Here is a 19713-nt window from a genome sequence, read left to right on the forward strand (position 1 = left end):
GGGAGGTACTTGTAAAAGCTGATGGGGCAGCTGAACCCCAATCAATACAAATTCCACGAAACTTTAGATTTTCTTTTGGTGTCCAATTTCATAGGGAAACTATTTGTGTTTTTTCTCTTTTTTAAGATTTATTTATTTATTATTTGAAAGGCAGATATACAGAGAGGAAGAGAGAGAAAGATCTTCTGTCTGATGATTCATTCCCCAAGTGACCGCAACACCTGGAGCTGAGCCAATCTGAAGCCAGGAGCCCGAGCTTCTTCCGGGTCTCCCATGCGGGTGCAGGGTCCCAAGGCTTTGGGCCATCCTCGACTGCTTTCCCAGGCCACAAGCAGGGAGCTGGATGGGAAGTCGGGCTGCCAGGATTAGAACTGGCACCTATATGGAATCCCAGTGTGTACAAGGTGAGGGTTTTAGCTGCTGGGCTATTGTGCCGGGCCCAACTATTTCTGTTTCAACAGCATATCAAATTCTTTTTTTAAAGACTTTTCAAAAAAATTTTTATTGTCAAGTAGATTTACTGGGAAAAGGGTAAACTCTGCACCCTTATGGGAGATCTGGACAAGGTTCTCCCAAAAATTGCCACACAGCTAGAGTTAGGCTGATCTAAAGCCAAGAGCCTGGAGCCCCTCCCGGGTCTCCCACAGGGGCCATCTTTTCGTGCTTTTCCAAGCACATTAGCAGGAAGCTGGATCAGAAGCAGCCAACCTGGGGGCCCAGCGCGATGGCCAAGCAGCTAAGGTCCACGCCTTGAACACACCAGGATACCATATGGGCACCGGTTCTAGTCCCGGATGATCCACTTCCCATACAGCTCCCTGCTTGTGGCTTGGGAAAGCAGTTGAGGACAGCCCAAGGCTTTGGGACCCTGCACCTGCATGGGAGACCCGGAAGAAGCTCGGGCTCCTGGCTTCAGATTGGCTCAGCTCCAGGTGTTGCGCTCACTTGGGGAGTGAATCATCAGATGGAAGCTATTCCTCTCTGTTTCTTCTCCTCTCTGTATATTTGACCTTGTAATAAAAAATAAATAAATCTTAAAAAAAAAAAAAAAAAAGCAGAGCACCTGGGACTTGAACTGTCACCCATATGGGATGCTGACACCACAGATGGAGGCTTAACCTGCGTGCCATGGCATCACCCCCAGCCTAACAGAACCTACCACCACATTGCTGTCATTTTTTAAAATACAAAAGTGATCACTCCAATCATTCCCTATACCAGGCTTTTTTGTAGCAAACTGGACCAGTAAACTTTCAATATTCAATTGAATTTAGTTGATGGTAAATGTGTATATTTCTGTTATTATTTACCACAGTGGTATTCAAAGTATGTTCTTTAGACCAAGTAATAGCAACAGCTGTTAGAAGAAAAAACAAAACAAAACAAAAAAACCCATGAAGGTGCCCTGCTCAATATCCTAGTGACTAAATTCCTCGTCATGCATGCTCGTGATTTCATATGGGAACTGGTTCCTATCCCAGCTGCTCTGCTTCCCTTCCAGCTCCCTTCTTATAGCTTGAGAAAGCAGTAGAGGACAAGCCAAAGCCTTGGGACCCCGCATCCATGTGGGAGATCCAGAGAAAGCTCTTGGCTCCTGGCTTCAGATTGGCTCAGTACTGACTGTTGTGGCTACTTGGGGAATGAACCAGTGGATGGAAGATCTTTCTGTTTCTTGTTCCTCTGAAAATTTGACTTTCCAATAAAAATAATGTCAATATTGCAAAGTCAGATATACAGAGAGGAGGAGAGACAGAGAGGAAGATCTTCCGTCCAATGATTCACTCCCCAAGCAACCGCAACAGCTGGAGCTGAGCCAATCCGAAGCCAGGAACCTTGTCCAGATCTCCCACAAGGGTGTAGGGTCCCAAAGCTTTGGGCTGTCCTCGACTGCTTTCCCAGGCCACAAGCAGGGAGCTGGATGGGAAGTGGAGCAGCCAGGAGACAAACTGGCACCCACACGAGATTCCAGTCCTCCATTGCAAAATGGGAAGATTAGTTAAAACAGCCATTGCACTGTCCTTCTCTCCTCCCCCCCGCCCCCTCTCTTTTCTTTTTAGCTGCTTCCCTAAGTGCCTTAACAAGGAGCTGAATGGGAGGCCAGGAGCTGGGCCTGGAACTGCTTTCCCTAATGGAATGTGGTGGCACAATCAGGAGCTTAACCAGACACCCTCCTATCCCCACCCACCAAGCAATCTGCATTTTAACCACACCCTTGGGCTGCTTCTCAAGCAGCTGAGATTGAAGACTCACCATCTAGCATTTATTTTCAGGTCTAAAACAGTGGGGGACCCAGCACTGGGGGCAGGGATTAGGTAACATCAGCAGTCCAGCAGACCACAGGGTGCCAGTTCTAGTCCTGGCTGCTCCATTCAGTTCCCAAGTAATGTGCCTAGAAAAGCAGCTGAAGATGGAACAAGGGCTTAGATCCTGCACCCAGAAGGGAGACCAGGAGGAGTTCCTGGTTTCTGGCTTCAATCTGACCGGTCCTTAACCATGAGGCCGTTTGGAGAATGAGCCAGCAGATGATAGGTCTCTCTCTCTTGTCTCTCCCTTTCTCTTTCTCTGTAACTCCACCTTCCAAGTAAGTAAGTAAATAAATAGATTTAAAAAAAAAAACTTTTTTTTTTTTATAAAAAAGTAAGATAGGAATAAAAGTTTCTCATTGCGTCTTCATGGAATATAAACTTTTATGTAGTATAAACTGTTCAGGTTAATCAGAATGTTAATATCAAAGGCTGTTTTACTAGAATTTTGCTTTAAATGTTTATCACTCAAATTAAGAAGACTGTTCTTGATTTATAAATAAGAAATAATTTCTTAATTTAAGACTAAATTAAGACCTTTCTTTTTTTAGAAAACACATGACCAGTGTGGTGGCTCAACAGGCTGATTCTCTGCCTGCAAGCATTAGCATTCTACATGGGCACTGGTTCTAGTCCTGGCAGCTCTGTTTCCAATCCAGCTCCCTGCTACTGCACCTGGGAAATGGCAGAGGGTGGCTCAACTCCTTGGGACACCACAGCTATGTCGGAGACCCACAAGTACGGGAAGAGCTCTTGGCTATTGTGGCCATTTTAGCAGTGAACCAGTGGATGAAAGCATGCACATATTCTCTCTGTCCTCTATAAAACTGTCTTCCCAATTAAACACTACTAAATCTTTTTTATAATTATTTTATTTTGATAAACTTTACATAGTTGATTAGGGCACAAAGGGTCAAGGGCTACAGGAAAGTGGGCAAGAGTGTTGTTTCCACATTATTGTTTTTTTTTCTTTGTGCATCTGGGGCAAGAAGCCTCCCACCCATCCCAGGTTCCTGATGTGGGGCATGCTCCGAGGGCACTGCTCAAGTGGTTTGGACAGTTCAACAGTTCTGAATTGCTGCCTACCTTGCCATTCCAAGCATGATGAAATCTCTCCAGAATCCACTGGCCGACATAATCCACCTTAGAGTCTCCACTTGCCAAGATTTTCACTGCCAACACTTGGCTGGGGTAGTTGATCAATTTGTTCTGTCCTTTCTTCTGGTACCAGGTGTTCTCTGCAGGTTCCAGTGGACTACCATATGCCCCATGTGCACCTGGTCATGCTGTCCACTGCTCTGTTTCAGCCTCTGAGGAGGCTCAGCTTTGACACTTGCACTCAATGGTCAGACCATGGAACCTGCAATTCTCTTCATGGTTGCGGTTCTGAGTCTGGCAGTTAGATTGGGGGATTCCCAAAAAAAACCTTAGTCTGAAGTGATCCCAGACCAGATTCTTGTGTGTGCTTGCCAGTACAGGGTCCAGGACTGACCGTCGCCCCAATATGCTTATGCATATGCTGGTGGTTGCAATTGCTGGGTCAGTTCTGTTTCCAGCCCTGTCTTCTACACAATACAAATAAATAATCTTTAAAAATAAAGAAAATACATTCTAAAGGAAGAGCAAACTAAGTCATTTTTAATTCATTTGTCTCCTCCTAGTGGCCGACTTTTAAATATTGAAGATAACATCCCACTTGAATTTCTCCAGAAATTGTATGTGATGTTTTTGTGAATTCTTTTGTTGACTACAATTAAAAAGATTTTCTTTAATAATTCCATATATTTGTATGAAGATCACATAATTTAAATAACATTTTAAAAATAATAAATGATTTGTTGTTGGTTCATTTTCCAAGTGGTCGCAATGGCCAGCTCTGAGTTGATCCAAAGCCAGAAGCCAGGAGCTTCTTCTAGGTTTCCCAATGCCTTGGACCATCCTTAACTGCCCCCCCAGGCCATAGGCAGGGAGCTATAAGGGAAGTGGAGCATCTGGGACACAAGCCTGTACCCATATGCGATCCTGGTGCATGCAAGGCAAGACTTTAGCCAGGCTATTGCACCAGATCCAAACGACGCATTTCTTTTTTTTATTTTATTTATTTTTTTTTTTTATTGGAAAGGCGGATATACAGAGAGGAGAGACAGAGAGGAAGATCTTCCGTCCAATGATTCACTCCCCAAGTGAGCGCAACGGCAGATACGATGCAGATCCGAAGCCAGGAGCCTTTTCGGGGTCTCCCACACGGGGATGCATTTCTTTTTTTAAAGATCTATTTGAAAGGCAGAGTTACAGAGAGTAAAGAGAGATGGAGAGTTCTTTCATCTGCTGATTCACTCCCCAGATGGCTGCAACATTCAAGACTGAGCCAGACCAAAGCCAGCAGCTTGGAACTCCATCTGATCTCCAATATCTGTGACAGGGACCAAAGCACTTGGGCCGTCTTCCTGATTTCCCAGTCACTTCAGCAGGAGTTGATCAGAAGTAGAGCAGCCAGGACTCCAGATGGTATTCACATGGTATGCCAGCATTGCTGAGAGCAGCTTAATCCCATTGTACCATAATACCAACTCCATTACAATTTTTTCTTAAAACTTATTAATTTATTTGAAAGGCACAGTGTGAGAGTGAGTGGGTGAATGAGAGAGAACCACAACCAGTGTGGCAACAATAGGGCTGGAAAGAGGGGAAACATACAATTGAGAAAATAAAAAATGAGACAGACACGAGATAAAGATTACAAAGCAGACGGCAGGTCCAGCGTGATGGCGTGATTGGCTAATCTCCCACCTTGCAAGCACTGGGCTCCTGGGTGCTTCGTGTATTCTGGCTTCCCATCCAGCTCCCTCCTTGTGGCCTGGGAAAGCAGTGGAGGATGACTCAAAGCCTTGGGACTCTGCACCGACGTGGGAAACCTGGAAGAAGCTCCTGGCTTCTGGCTTCAGATTGGCTCAGCTCCAATCATTGTGGCTATTTGGGAAGTGAAGCAGTGGATGGGTGGGCTTTTTCCTCCTTGTCACTCCCTTCTGTACCTCTGATCTGCCTTTCCAATAAAAACAAAATCAATCTAAAACACACACACAAAGGTAGATCCAGAAGACTTGCTGCCTCAGTCTTTTACTGAGCTGCTTAGGGAATACAATTACAGGATTTGATGTGGCAAAAACATTGATGGCTGTTAAGGAGTTGATTAGCGCTCATCGGGCTGGGCAGGAACAGGAACTGGGCTGTAGCTAAAAACACCTAGACTAATTGGACTTATCTGTATCCAATTTCCTGGCTAAATTAGGACTTGGAGGGGGAAGAGTATATAAAGAGAGGTGAAGGAGCAATAAAGAGAGACTTCGCAGAGACTTCTACCATCACTGGTCTCCTGTCGGCCATGTTACTGGCTCTGCTGGCTGGAGCATGGCCGCATTCCATGTTGATGTTAACCAGCCAATGCTTGATCAGGAAGCAACAGTGTGATCCCACGAACAGAAGTGAGCACGTGACTGGCTCAGGATATCGTAAAGCATACAGTCCTGTGGCCTTGGACCATTGCCCAACTGCAGAGCCTTGCCCACAGACCTCGACCCTGGTCTCAGGCTTGCTCACTCAGACTGTTGCCTGCAGAGTTTGACTTGTCTCTGGCACTTGCAGTCTGAACTCAAGATTCCAGACAGTCTGTCCTGCTCTTCCTTATCAAGTCACACTACTGTTTTCTTTTCTAGAAATGACCCTGCAAGCAGAAAGAGAGAAAGAAAAATTCTGTCCACCAGATCACTCTTCAAATGGCCACAACAGCCATGCAGGACCAAGCTGAGGCAAGTAGCCCAGAGCTTCATCCAGGTTCTCAATGTGGATAGCAGAGGTCTAAGCCCTTGGATCTACTTCAGATGTTTTCCCAGGTCCATCAGCAGGGAGCTGGATGGGAAGCTAAGTGGACAGAACTCAAACCAGCGTTCTTATAAGATACTTGTGGTACAGGCAATAGCTTAACCCACTGCAACTCAGCAGGCTCCTTTTAATCTGACTTGTCAATTTTCCCTCATTTCATTACTTTCCTCCCTCTCTCTCTCTCTTCCTGCCTCTCTCTTTATCTTTATCTCTCTCTCCCTTTCTCTAATATTTGAGAGGTGGAGAGACAGTAAATTCCCATTTATTCCTGCCGTAGGTAGTTTGTAAAAAAATAATAACAATAATAACAGTAGTGTGACTTGATAAGGAAAAGCAGGACAGACTGTCTGGAATCTTGAGTTCAGACTGCAAGTGCCAGAGACAAGTCAAACTCTGCAGGCAACAGTCTGCGAGTGAGCAAGCCTGAGACCAGGGTCGAGGTCTGTGGGCAAGGCTCTGCAGTTGGGCAATGGTCCAAGGCCACAGGACTGTATGCTTTACCATATCCTGAGCCAGTCACATGCTGACTTCTGTTCGTGGGATCACACTGGCTGGTTAACATCAACATGGAATGCGGCCATCAATGTTTGTGCCACATCAAATCCTGTAATTTGATTCCCCAGGCAGTTCACTAAGATTGAGGCAGTGAGTCTTCTAGGTCAACCTGCTTCCTCAGAGAAGAGGGTTTCCCTCTGGCCACCTGCTTCTGTAGTCTTTATCTTGTGTTTGTCAATTTTCTCAATTGCACTTTGCCCCCTCTCCAGCCCTGATCATGTTGCACTAGTTGCAGTAATTTCCATCCCAACAAAGGCAATGACTAGGCTGGGTGAAAGTTGGGAAACCAGAAACTCAATCCAAGTCTCCCAAGCAGGTGGCAGAACAGAGAACTTGTTGACTGCTGCAAGGTGCCAGCCCCAGAATTTCTTTTCTTTTTTAAGATTTGTCTTATTTCTTTTAAAAATTTATTTTTATTGGAAAGTCAGATATACAGAGAAGAACAGAGACAAAGAGAAAGATCTTTCATCCGATGATTCACTACCTAAGTAGCCGCAACAGCTGGAACTGCGCCGATCCAAAGCTAGGAACCAGGAGCTCTTCTGGGTCTCCCACGCGGGTGCAGGGTCTCAAGGCTTTGGTCCGTCTTCTTCTGCTGTCCCAGGGCACACGCAGGAAGCTGAATGGAAAGCAGGCTACCAGGATTAGAACTGGTGCCCATTTGAGATCCTGAGAGTTCAGGGCAAGGACTTTGGCTGCTAGGCTAATGTGTCGGGACCTGTCTTATTTCTTTTTTTTTTTTTTTAAAGATTTATTTTTATTATTTTTTATTGGAAAGGCGGATATACAGAGAGGAAAGACAGAGAAGAAGATTTTCCGTCCGATGATTCACTCCCCAAGTGAGCCGCAACGGCTGATACTATGCCGATCCGAAGCCAGGAGCCTCTTCCGGGTCTCCCACGCGGGTGCAGGGTCCCAAAGCTTTGGGCTGTCCTCGACTGCTTTCCCAGGCCACAGGCAGGGAGCTGGAAGGGAAGCGGGGCTGCCGGGATTAGAACCGGCGCCCATATGGGATCCCGGGGCGTGCAAGGCGAGGACTTAAACACTTGCGCCACCGCGCCGGGCCCATCTGTCTTATTTCTTAAATAGAAAGGCAGATACACAGAGAGAAGGAGAGACAGAAAGATTTTTGATCTGCTTGTTCCCTCCCCAGCTAGCTGCAATGGCCAGAGCTGAGCCAATCTGAACCCAGGAGCCTCTTCCAGGTCTCCCACAGGAGTGCAGGATCCTAAGGTTTGGGCCATCCTCCACTGCTTTCCCAAGCCACAGGCAGGGAGCTGGAACGGAAATGCAGCAAATGGGATACAAACTGGCACCCATGTGAGATCCTGGCGTTTGCAAGGTGAGGATTTAGCCACTAGGCTATCATGCCGGACCTCCCAGAATTTCTTAGTATTGAAATTCCACTACTTAGAACACACTGAAATACGCTTGCTTCCCTTACAGGATTTCAGTCCCACCCAGGTGTTTATGCTTTACTCCTCTCTCTATCCACTCTTCTTGCAAAATCCCTGGCTCCAGCTAGGACTGCCAAGCTACGGGACAGCTGAGGCTGTTTTGTGCCCTTCAACTCCCAAATTACCATGACCTAAGGTGTGAACAAATGCTTGGACCCTTAAAACAACAGGAGAACGTCTGAGTCTCTCAAAGGAACTTACTGATGTGACAGGATAATTAATGTATGGTCCTCCCAAGCAGGCAGCTGGGCCATTTATATTCCCTTATCTGAGAGTTTAAAAAATGCAAAGTTCAAGCTACTTGAAAATTGTGCTTTTCCTTGCTTATTGTTGAAGGAATGATGCTGGATGATTGCCAAGTGCCATCTTGTTTTTGATATAGAGCTAAATTACACATCTGGTATGCAGCTGCCACGACACCTAGACCTGATCCGGCTTCAAAGACTTTTCTTTGATTAGCTTGAGAAATTTTCTTTTCCTTATTCTGTTTAAAACCAGCTTTATTTGGGCTGGCACCATAGCATGCTAGGCTAAGCTTCTGTCTGTGGTGCTGGCAGCCCTCTCTGTGTCTCTCCCTTTTTTTGTAACTTTGTTCTGTCAAAAAAACAAAAACAAACAAACAAAAAAAACCACACTACTTTCAAATTAAAAAAAAAAACCATTTAAAATATGTTTTTTAAAATAGCAGCTTTAAAAAAAAAAAAGAAAAAAAAAAGAAAATAGCAGCTTTAGGGCCCAGCACAGTAGCCTAGTGGCTAAACTCCTCGCCTTGCACACGCCAGGATCCCATATGGATGCCAGTTCTAATCCTGGCAGCCCTGCTTTCAAAGCAGCTCCCTGCTTCTGGCCTAGGAAGGCAGTCGGGGATGGCCCAAAGCCTTAAGACCCTGTACCCGCATGGGAGACCTAGAAGAGGTTCTAGTCTCTGGGCTTCAGGTTGGCTCACCTTTGCCTGTTGCAGCTGCTTGGGGAGTAAATCAGTAGATGGAAGATCTTCCTCTCTGTATATCTGACTTTCTGACTTTCCAACAAATACAGAGAAGAGGAGAGACAGAGAGGAAGATCTTCCGTCTGATGATTCACTCCCCAAGCAGCCACAATGGCTGGAGCTGAGCGCATCCGAAGTCAGGAGCCTCTTCCAGGTCTCCTACACAGGTGCAGGATCCCAAGGCTTTGGGCCGTCCTCGACTGCTTTCCCAGGCCACAAGCAGGGAGCTGGATGGGAAGTGGAGCTGCCGGGATTACAACCAGCGCCCGTATGGGATCTTGGCGGGTTCAAGGCGAGGACTTTAGCCGCTAGGCCACGCCGCCGGGCCCTGCATCTGACTTTTCACTTGGCACAGTTTGAAGTTCATTCACGTGGTGGCACATTTTTGTGCTGCAGTCCCATTGCAAAGTAAGATGCCGTTCACTTATCACATTTTGTATATTGCTTCTGATTTTATATATCAACGTTGTTACATAATAACCAAAACTACATGAAGCCCAAAGGTTATGAAGGAGCAAAACTCATAGACACACAGGCCCAGATCACAAACTATGGCTGTTGGAGTTGAGAATAAAAAGTCAGAGACTGGATTCTTTTGAACCTCAGACAGGCACATACACAGACAGTAATAGAGAAGGTTTATTACAGTCCTTAATAGGGGAGGAGAGGACTGATGGATCAGAGACAAGGCTGAGAGCCCAGGCTCTGAGGATGCCTGATGCTGTGATTGTACAGGAGCTGGCTATGAGTGAGGAGCCCTAAGTGTGGGTTTTGAAGTCACCCAGTGTGTAGGCCATCTGGCTCTTACTATCTTCTCATACAGATTTTAAGTGAAGGCTTTTGAAACAGGCAATCTCTTGCCAAGCAATGTATCAAATTAGGCTTGGAAGGTTTTGGGACTTTGCTTGCTATTGTTTATACAAACAGCCTCTAAGGAAATTTTTGGAAAATTTCCCCCTCAGCTTTCCCAATTAACCCTTACCTGTTTCCTGCTGCACTATCGGGAAAGACTTCCTTAGAACCAGAACTTGACACACAACTCTCCAGCAAAAACGTCTGCCCAAGGGCTTGTTTGGTGTTGTTAAAATGCCACTTATGGGGGCCACTGTCTGTGATGCTGACATCCCATGTGGATACTGCTCCTGGTCCTGGCTACTTCATTCTGATCCAGCTCCCTGCTAATGACTTAGGGAAAGCAGCAAGAGATGGTTCAAGTGTTTGAGCCTTACCACCCTACACAGAAGACCCAGAAGGAGCTCCTGGCTTCAGCCTGGTTACCCTAGATTGTTGGAAATGGAAGCTGTCCACTCTCCCCAACCCCAATTCTTTCAAATAATTTCTTTTTTTTCAGATGTCACCTCTGGAGCTGACATCCGCGATGCTGGCATCCCATAATGAGCACAGGTTCCAGTCCTGGCTGCCCCATTTCTGAGTCAGCTCCTTGCTAATGTGCATGGAAAAGCAGCAGAATAGAGCCCAAAAAATTGAGCGTCTCCCACCTGTGTGGAGGACAGACTCCTGGCTTCAGCTGGCCACTTGAGAAGTGAACCATCTGATGGAAGATCTGTCTCCTCTCTTTGTGTAACTCAACTTTTCAAACATAAATAAACCATTTTTTTAAAAAAAGTAATTTGTGTTGCCAACAGCCTATATAACAGTGCTGGTTCTTGTCCGGCTGCTCTGCTTGCAATCTATCTCCCTCCTCCTGTGCCTGGAAAAGGATGTTTTAGACGCCCCAAGTGCTGTTTGGGCCCCTGTCACCTATGTGGGTTAAAACCCACTGGCCTCGGCGCCTGGCAACGTGGCTTAGCAGCTAAATTCCTTGCCTTAAATGCACCAGGATACCATGTGGGCGCCAGTTCTAATTCCGGCAGTTCCACTTCCCATCCAGCTCCCTGCTTGTGGCCTGGGAAAGCAATGCACCCGTGTAGGACCCTGCACCGCATGGGAGACCTGGAGGGAGGTTCCAGTTTCCTGGCTTCAGATCGGCATAGCATCGGCCGTTTTGCTCACTTGGGTAGTGAATCATCGGACGGAAGATCTTCCTCTCTATCTCTCCTGCTCTCTGTATATCTGACTTTGTAATAAAAATAAATAAATCTTAAAACAAACAAACAAACCTAATGGCCTCTTCCACATTTGGGTAGTGAACAGGCAGATGGGAGATTTCGCCCTCTCTCTCTGTTAACTTTTTCAAGTAAGTCTTTTTTTTTTTTTTTTAAAGTGAAGAATTTCTGTCTAACAAATGCAGGGGAGATCCACCCAACGGCTCACTGCTCCTGTCCTCCTACAGAGCAGGTCCTCCCCCCACCTCAGCTGCCCCAGCCGAGAGCTCCGCGCCGAGAGCTCCGCGCCGAGAGGGTCGCACGCCAGCGAAGTCCCGCCCCAGCCCACGCCAGCCAGGAGGACGCCGGGCCGGGATCCTAACCTCGGGCCCCCGGCAGCCGCCATCTCGCGTCCTGGCAGCAGCGGGTTGCGCCTGCCGAGAGCGGAGCCTGAGGAACCCGCCGAGCGGCTGCCCGGACCCAAGATGGCGGCTCGGACGGGCACGACGAGTGACGCGGGAGTGAGGAGGAGCGCGACCATGGCGGCGACCGGGCGGCGACGTCAGGAGGACGCCGTCGAAGAAGAAGAGGTCGTATACGCTGCGCCGGGTCAAACCTTGGCGGCCGCTCCTCAGTTTCAGGGATGGCCGCGCCGGCTGCGTGCGGGAAGGGAGTTCGGGACCCGGGCCGGCGTGAGCGAGGCTCGGCCGCCGCACGTCGCTTGGTTCTTGTCTGGGCGCGGAGCCGCCTCGGCCCCGATTAGATGGGGAAGGCCCTGCCTAAGGTCGCCACCGTCACTTAGGACCGGTCCCAACTCGGGGCCCAGTTTCACAATTTGGGGCTTGTGTGGCTGAGGGTCTTTTGCTGCCACGTTAACGTGTTTACCCCCTCTTTGCTCCAACAGGAGCAGTTGGTGCTGGTGGAATTGTCAGGAATTATGGACTCGGACTTTCTCTCCAAGTGTGAAAATAAGTGCAAGATTTTGGTGAGTCTTCTGGAGTTGGGGGATTGCAGCTTTGCTTCCGTGGACAGTAAGAATGAATGCTCCAGCAACCGGCATATGGCTTGCACCTTACAAAGAGGGCACTACTCGGGGGTCCTCGCAGGTAGCCCAGAGGGGAACGTGTTCCACTTGGCTTGGGTGTCTTGAGTGTGTGGCTGCAGACAGGTAAAGGTGTGGAAGAAGTAACATGTTGGATAAGCTGTCCTCTCTTTTGGCCCCAAACTGGAAAGAGGATACTGAGTATCACAGACCCTGCTCCTCCGGCAGGAATGAGGTGGCACTGAGCCTGGAGCCTCAGTGCCACCGTGTAGTTGACTTTGGAAGTTGCTAGAATGAGTTGCTCCAGAGGTTCTGCCTTGTGGCAGGTGTTTCCGGGTTGGTTTTGAAGGCTTTTTCTGATGATAGTTTTGTTTGTTCCTTTATTCTTGCTGTAGGGAATTGATACCGAGAGGCCCATTCTGCAGGTGGACCGCTATGTCTTTGCTGGGGAGTATGAAGGTTAGAAGGATATTGGGTAGATGAAGTTTCTTTCTTTTTCATTTGTGTGTTTCTTTTTTAAACAGATTGAAAGTAGCTCATAGATACAGTGCATAATGATATTCTCTCCTTCCCTGCCTCCCTCTGTTGTGTCCCTTTAAATATGCCTTTCGGAGTGATACCTCTTAGAGCTCAACAAGCTGTCTTCACTTTTTCCCTGCAGACACTCTTGGGACCTGTGTTATATTTGAAGAAAATGTGGAAAACGGTATGTGATTGCTAGACTTCTTTTAGTTCTATTGGAAAGTCAGATATACAGAGAGGAGGAGAGACAGAGAGGAAGATCTTCTGTCCCATGATTCACTCCCCAAGTGAGTGCAACGGCCAGAGCTGCACCAGTCCGAAGCCAAGAGCTAGGAGCTCTTCCAGGTCTCCCATGCAGGTGCAGGGTTCCAAAGCTTTGGGCTGTCCTCGACTGCTTTCCCAGGCCACAAGCAGGGAGCTGGATCGGAAGTGGGGCCACTGGGGTTAGAACCAGCGTGCATATGGGTTCCTGGTGTGTGGAAGGCGAGAATTTTAGCCACTAAGCTACTGCACCAGGTTCCCCCCAAAATGTTGTTTTTAAAAATATGTATATGTAGCTGTGTAGGCCACAGTTGTGCCATAGCTTGTTGAGCCTCTATTTGTGAAGCTGATATCCTATATTCATCCCATGTAGAATGCTAGTTTGCATCATGCCACCCATCTGGTTATCTCAGCTCCTGTGAACGTTCCTGGGAAGGCAGCAGATGATGTCCCTTGCCACCCTGTGGGAGACCCAGATGCAGTTAAGGCTCCTGGCTGCAGCCTTTTTCAGACACCTGGGGGGTGAACCACTAGGTGTAAGAGTCCTCTGTTTTTCTACCTCTCTGTCATTCATTCTGCCTTTCAAATAAATAAATCTTTATTTTTTTTAAGATTTATTTATTTTTATTACAAAGTCAGATATATAAAGAGGAGGGGAGATAGAGAGGAAGATCTTCCGTCTTATGAGTCACTGCCCAAGAGAGTGCAATGGCCGGTGCTGTGCCGATCAGGAGCCAGGATCCAGGAACTTCCTCCATGTCTCCCACATGGGTGCAGGGTCCCAAAGCCTTGGAATGTCCTCGACTGCTTTCCCAGGTCACAAGCAGGAAGCTGGAGGGGAAGTGGAATTGCTGGGACATGAACCAGCATCCAGATGGGATTCTGGTGCGTTCAAGGCGAGAACTTTAGCCACTAGGTCACGCCGCTGGGCCCAAATAAATAAATCTTAAAGAGATAGATAGCTATAGTTCATTTTTGTTTCCTGCTCTTTAGCCCGCCATTCTGTGACCCTACCACAATATATTCTCTAGTTCATGAACATACTGGTTTTTGCCATTTTCACTAGGAATTATTAATAATATTTATTGGGATGCTTTTGTATGTCAAGATACTGTTTTGTGTTTTTAAGCCTGTATGTTCACCACAGATGCAGTTGAGAGTTAGATAAAGGGGAGATAGAGTAACCTGCCAGGTTACCCGCCAATGCCTGCAGTGGCCGGGACCGGACCAGGCTGAACACAAGAGCTGGGCACTCAATCTGGGTCTGCCATGGGGTACTCAGCTGCTTCAGTCATTCCCTCTTACCTCTCTGGTGCACACTAGCAGGAATGTAGGCTCTGCAGCAGACCTGGGACTCAAGCCCAGGTGCCCCAGTGTGGGATGCTGGCAGCTCAACTGAGACCAAACAGCTGCCCCAGACACTACTGTAGATGCTGCATATATTAATTCCCGTAATCCTCCCATATTCTATGGAGTAAATCCCATGATTCTCTTCAGTTCATACTGAAACTTTGTGTTTGTGTCCCCTGGAGATGTTTTTGAATCTAGTCAGGCCGTTGGATCTGTCACTTGCCCATGCTTGGAGCAGGATGGTGAGACACTTTGAATTTGCCAAACTTGATGTATAGTGGTTTAGTCTAACTGTTGAAACTGGAACGGTTGGGACTTCATGGCACTGTTCTGTTTGACAGGATGACCTGGTGTGATAATCGGTGTTTGTTGCTTGTTCTAGTGGATGCAGATGGCAGTAGCAGAACAGTGCTCAAGTATAAATGCCACACGATGAAGAAGCTCAGCATGACAAGAACTCTGCTGACAGAAAAGAAGGAAGGAGAAGAAGAAAATATAGGTTTGTTCATTTACTTCTCTCGAAATAGGTGATCCAATATTGGCTTTGACAGGGATGTTTGGGTACCCGGACATTCTTGTACTTTGTGGTAATGACTGTGATATAGTTGGTGTGGTACAGTGGAGGGCATTCCTTGGCAAGTACCAAGGTGAGAGAGAGGAAAGCTCCTGTCTTCTGGTTTGCTACCCAAATGTCTGCAGTGGACAGGGCGGGGCTGATGCTGAAAAGCAGGGAATTAGCCTCTCAGTCCAGGTCTGCCGTGTGTGTGGGAGGAACCCGATCATCTGAGCCAAAATCACTGTCTCCCAGGCCGGGCATTGATGGATGCAGGCCCAGGCACTGTGTCTTAATCACTAGGAATGATGCCTCCTTGCCCAAGTACAGACTGAAAATTCAGCTGAGTTCTCTTCTAGCCACGGACACTGTGGACATAAAAGAAGTTACTGCTTTATATTGGAAAAAACCATGGGGAGTTTGCCAAATAATCTGATGCGATGTACCAGCCCTGGGGAATTCAGTAGTCTCTCATTCCCTATCCCTCTCTTTAATAAGAACTTCTTTATCAGTGGAATGAATGTTGTGATCACAGTTCTGACACCAAAGGTGTAACCCCAGGGAGCGCCCTGGAAACTTACAGCAGCTGCAGCCTTCTTAAGGTGCTCAGTTGGAAGAAGCTAAGTTTCCATGTGGGGGAGAGTCTGGGACCACAATAGTGAGTCCTGGTTTGTTTTTATTTTATTTAAAAGAGAAAGAGCACGAGAGCTACACCTGCCCAGACACGTAGATAGAAATCTCCCATCTGCTGGTTCATCCCCCCAGCAGATGGCTGCTGTGCTGGCTGTTCGCAAGAGGCCTCAGTTCCTTGCTCTGTGGACATCCCACAGAACTGTTTCAGTGTTCCCCAACATGGCTGCTGGCTTCTCTCACGTCAGCTAATCCCCGAAACAAGGTGGAAGCCACAGTGTCTTTTGCGCACTGGCCCTAGAAGTTTCTTGATCATTTCTCTTGTGCCCTCTTCAGTGTGGGAAGGGACTACACAGCTCATGAACCAGACAAAGATCATCAGGACCCTGTTTGAGGCCGGCTGTGGTGACATAACGGCATTATTAACCTGATGGGGGAGCAAAGTAGACAGAGTTGTGACCCTTAGCTTTAGGAACCTAAGTGCTAAATGTAATTTACCATTGAAACACATGTGGATGGGTGTGACTCAACACCTCATTCATTCTACCCAAGAATCTGTTACGCTGCAAGTATTATGCTAAGCACCAGGAAAAGATGGTTTCAAGGTTTTAAGCTTGGATGACTAAGACAGTGGTCAAAAAAAAAAAAAAAGGAAATCAGTAGCTGCAGGAGAATTGGAATGAAAAGAACTAGTAATTTTGTTTTTTAAAGATTTATTTATTTTTATTGGAAAGTCAGATATACAGAGAGGAGGAGAGACAGAGAGGAAGATCTTTCATCCAATGATTCACTCCCCAAGTGACTGCAACGACCGGTGCTATGCTGATCAGGAGCCAGGAGTCAGGAGCTCTTCCAGGTCTCCCACGTGGGTGCAGAATCTGAAAGCTTTGGGTCGTCCTTGACTGCTTTCCCATGCCACAAACAGGGAGCTGAGTGGGAAGTGGAGCTGCCGGGATTAGAACTGGTGCCCATATGGGATCCTGGTGCATTCAGGGCGAAGACTTTAGCCAGGCCCAGAACTAGTAACTTTTTGACTAAACAGCTGTTTGATAGGAATAACATGAAAATTTGGGACCAGCAGTGAGGAAATTTCCACAAGCAACGGTGGAGGGGTTGGTTATGGCGGAGAATAGGAGTAGATGGAAGAGTGACTAAGGTGGCAGGTGGTTGAAGTATTTTAAAGACGTCTAAAGGAATTTTGGAGAATGGATAGCTTGAGCTAGCTATAGAGATTTGTGAGGATCCCTTGAAAATATTTAGCTAAAGGGGTAATTAACAGACAAGAAAGTTTAACTAGCACTATCAGAGCAACTAAAAATTTATTTATTTGGAAGAGTTAGAGGAAGGGGAAGAAACAGATCTTCAGACCACTGGTTCACTCCCCAAATGGCTACAGCAGCTAGGGTTGGGCCTGGCCAAAACCACGAGTCCTGCAGCTTCTCTCCCACATGGGTGCAGGAGCCTAGTCACTTGGGCCACTTCAGCTGCTTTCCCGGGCACATGATCAGGGAGCTGGATGGGAAGTGGAGTACCTGGGTCTCAAATCAGGTGGGACCCCAGTGCAGCAGGTAGATGCTTAACTTCCTATGCTGCAGCGCCAGCACCTAAAGCAAGTTTTGATTGTGAGAGTTCATTGGGAGATCAGGGCCTTTACTGGGAAAGGAAAAGAATAAACATTTATCACATGGTAGTTGTTTGGCTTTGTTGGAGAACTGTTTCCTTTAAATTGGATGTTCCAAGCCAGAATGATATCTGGGAGTTGTGACTTGAAAGGTGACAGAGTAGACTCTTCCATCATATTATGAACATTAAATAGCTGAAGAGAGAATGATAACAAAGTGACAGAAGTTTCCTTTAGGGCATGGATTGACTGGGAGCGCTCAGGTGATGTTTCAGGATGAGATGAGAATTGAACTGGGGCAGGGAGAGGGCACGGGATGGTAAGTAGTAATTGAAATTGATTATCTAGTGATTTTGAGGATGCATAAATGATAAACATTCCAAGATCTCCAGGGAAGATGGAAATGATATGATTCATTCCTGAGCAGTTATAGGCACCCCACTGCTTGGCTTTAATTGGTATTTGATTTTGACATATTTTCACAGGATGAACATTTAAATGAAAAGAAAATATATTTAACTAAAATTCCTTTTCTGTGGTGCTCCTTCTGTCCTCTCCCTTGAATTAGGCGGCGTGGAGTGGCTGCAAATCAAGGATAATGATTTCTCCTTCAGACCCAACATGATCTGTAGCTTCCTGCACGAGCATGAAGAGGAAGAAGCAGTAGCTGCAGCCTCAGATAAACCTCCGGAGCTGGAAGAGCAGGAGGTGCAAATGAAAGACAGTTCAGAGCCGATTGCCGAGCAGGAGAAGCTGCAGGGCCTGGCGGGGCAGAATTCTGGTCCTTCTGCCGACACCCCTTCTTCCCAGAAAGAAGATTCTGGTTTTATGGAGACTCAAGATGCTGCCTTAGAAACCAACCCTAGGTGAAGTGTTTCTCCTGACTGGTCATGAACTTAGAAAAGTGTAAACTAACTGTCTGTGTAGCCTTCGCTTGTTCACTGCAGTGTCTTTGTTGGCAATGTGTTAACACTTCCTGACACAGCACAGCCGTGTCAGGGCATGTTCCAGAAGCATTCTGAACTGGGTGTGAATTAAAAAAAATTTTGTTAAGATATGGTTTAAATCACGTGAGAGCTGCATCTCTGAAGAATGCTTTTACCAAGGTCAGTGCCTGTGTGTTCTATTGCAGCTATCAGAAATGACCACAGATGCAGCGGCTTGATATAACTCAGATGTGGTGCGCTACAGCCTTGTAGGTTAGAAGTCCAGCACAGGCCTGCCCTGGGATAAAATCCAGGTGTTGGCAGGATGATGCTCTTTCTTTTGGAGGCTGTAGGGGAGGTGAATCCGTTTGTTTGCTCTCTTCGTTCTTGACTGAGTTCAGGCCTTCGCCGCTGAAGGATTAAGGCTCTGTTTTCTTGCTGTCTGTCAGGTTAGAGCAATTTTTAGCTTCTAGAAGTTAACCTTGTTTCATGGCTCCTGACCTGCTTCTCTTCAAAGCCAGCAATGAGGGATCAAGTCATTTTCCCATTGTAAATCTTTCTTGTTACTTCCTCCTTCAACCTATCTCGCAGACCTAGCCTTCTGCCTTCCACTTTTTTTTTTTAAAGATTTATTTACTTTTATTACAAAGTCAGATATACAGAGAGGAGGAGAGATAGAGAGGAAGATATTCTGTCCGATGATTCACTCCCCAAGTGAGTGCAACGGCCAGTGCTGCGTTGATCCGAAGCCAGGAACCAGGAACTTCTTCCACATCTCCCACGTGGGTGCAGTGTTCCAAAGCATTGGCCCGTCCTCAACTGCTTTCCCAGGTCACAAGCAGGGAGCTGGATGGGAAGTGGAGCTGCCAGGATTAGAACTGGTGCCCATATGGGATCCTGGCGCGTTCAAGGCGAGGACTTTAGCTGCTAGGCCATGCTGCCAGGCCTGCCTTCCACTTGTTGTTGTAAAAAACATTTATATTACTTAATTGAAAAGCAGAGTTATGAGGGGAGAGGAAGACAGAGTGAAAAATTTATCTGTTGGGGCCCAATGCAGTGGCGCAGTGGTTAAGGTCCTCGCCTTGCATGCCCGGGATCCCATATGGGCGCCGGTTCTAATCCCGGCGGCCCCGCTTCCCTTCCAGCTCCCTGCCTGCAGCATGGGAAAGCAGTCGAGGATGGCCCAAAGCTTTAGGACCCTGTACCCACGCGGGATACCCGGAAGAGGCTCCTGGCTTCGGATCGGCATAGCATCGGCTGTTGCACTCACTTGGGGAGTAAATCATCGGACGGAAGATCTTCCTCTCTGTCTCTCCTCCTCTCTGTATATGCGCCTTTCCAATAAAAATAAAAAAATAAATCTTAAAAAAAAAATCTCTCTGTTGGTTCACTCCCCAAATGGCTGCAACAGCCAGAGCTGAGCCAATCCAGAGCCAGATGCTGCTTCTGGGTCTTCCATGCAGGTGCAGGGGCCCAAGGCTTTGGGTCATCTTTTTCCAGGCCACAAATAAGGAACTGGGTGGGAAGTGGAACAGCCAGAATATGAACCAATGTCCATAAGGGATCCCAGTGCTTGCAATG

General features: G+C 47.1%; 1 protein-coding gene across 1 annotated transcript; it reads left to right on the plus strand.

Annotated features, from left to right (window-relative positions):
- Positions 1-11580: 11580 nt before the first annotated feature.
- On the plus strand, positions 11581-18261 carry GTF3C6 (general transcription factor IIIC subunit 6). Its single transcript, XM_040983892.1, has 6 exons — positions 11581-11817; positions 12132-12212; positions 12665-12728; positions 12931-12975; positions 14785-14901; positions 17775-18261. Exons 1-6 carry the CDS (start codon positions 11713-11715, stop codon positions 18074-18076), a joined length of 714 nt encoding a protein of 237 aa, XP_040839826.1. The 5' UTR covers positions 11581-11712; the 3' UTR covers positions 18077-18261.
- Positions 18262-19713: the final 1452 nt, after the last annotated feature.

This window comes from Ochotona curzoniae, unplaced genomic scaffold (genome assembly GCF_017591425.1).
Source record: "Ochotona curzoniae isolate NIBS_2020 unplaced genomic scaffold, NIBS_Ocur_1.0 contig_3819, whole genome shotgun sequence".
Lineage (NCBI taxonomy): Eukaryota > Metazoa > Chordata > Mammalia > Lagomorpha > Ochotonidae > Ochotona > Ochotona curzoniae.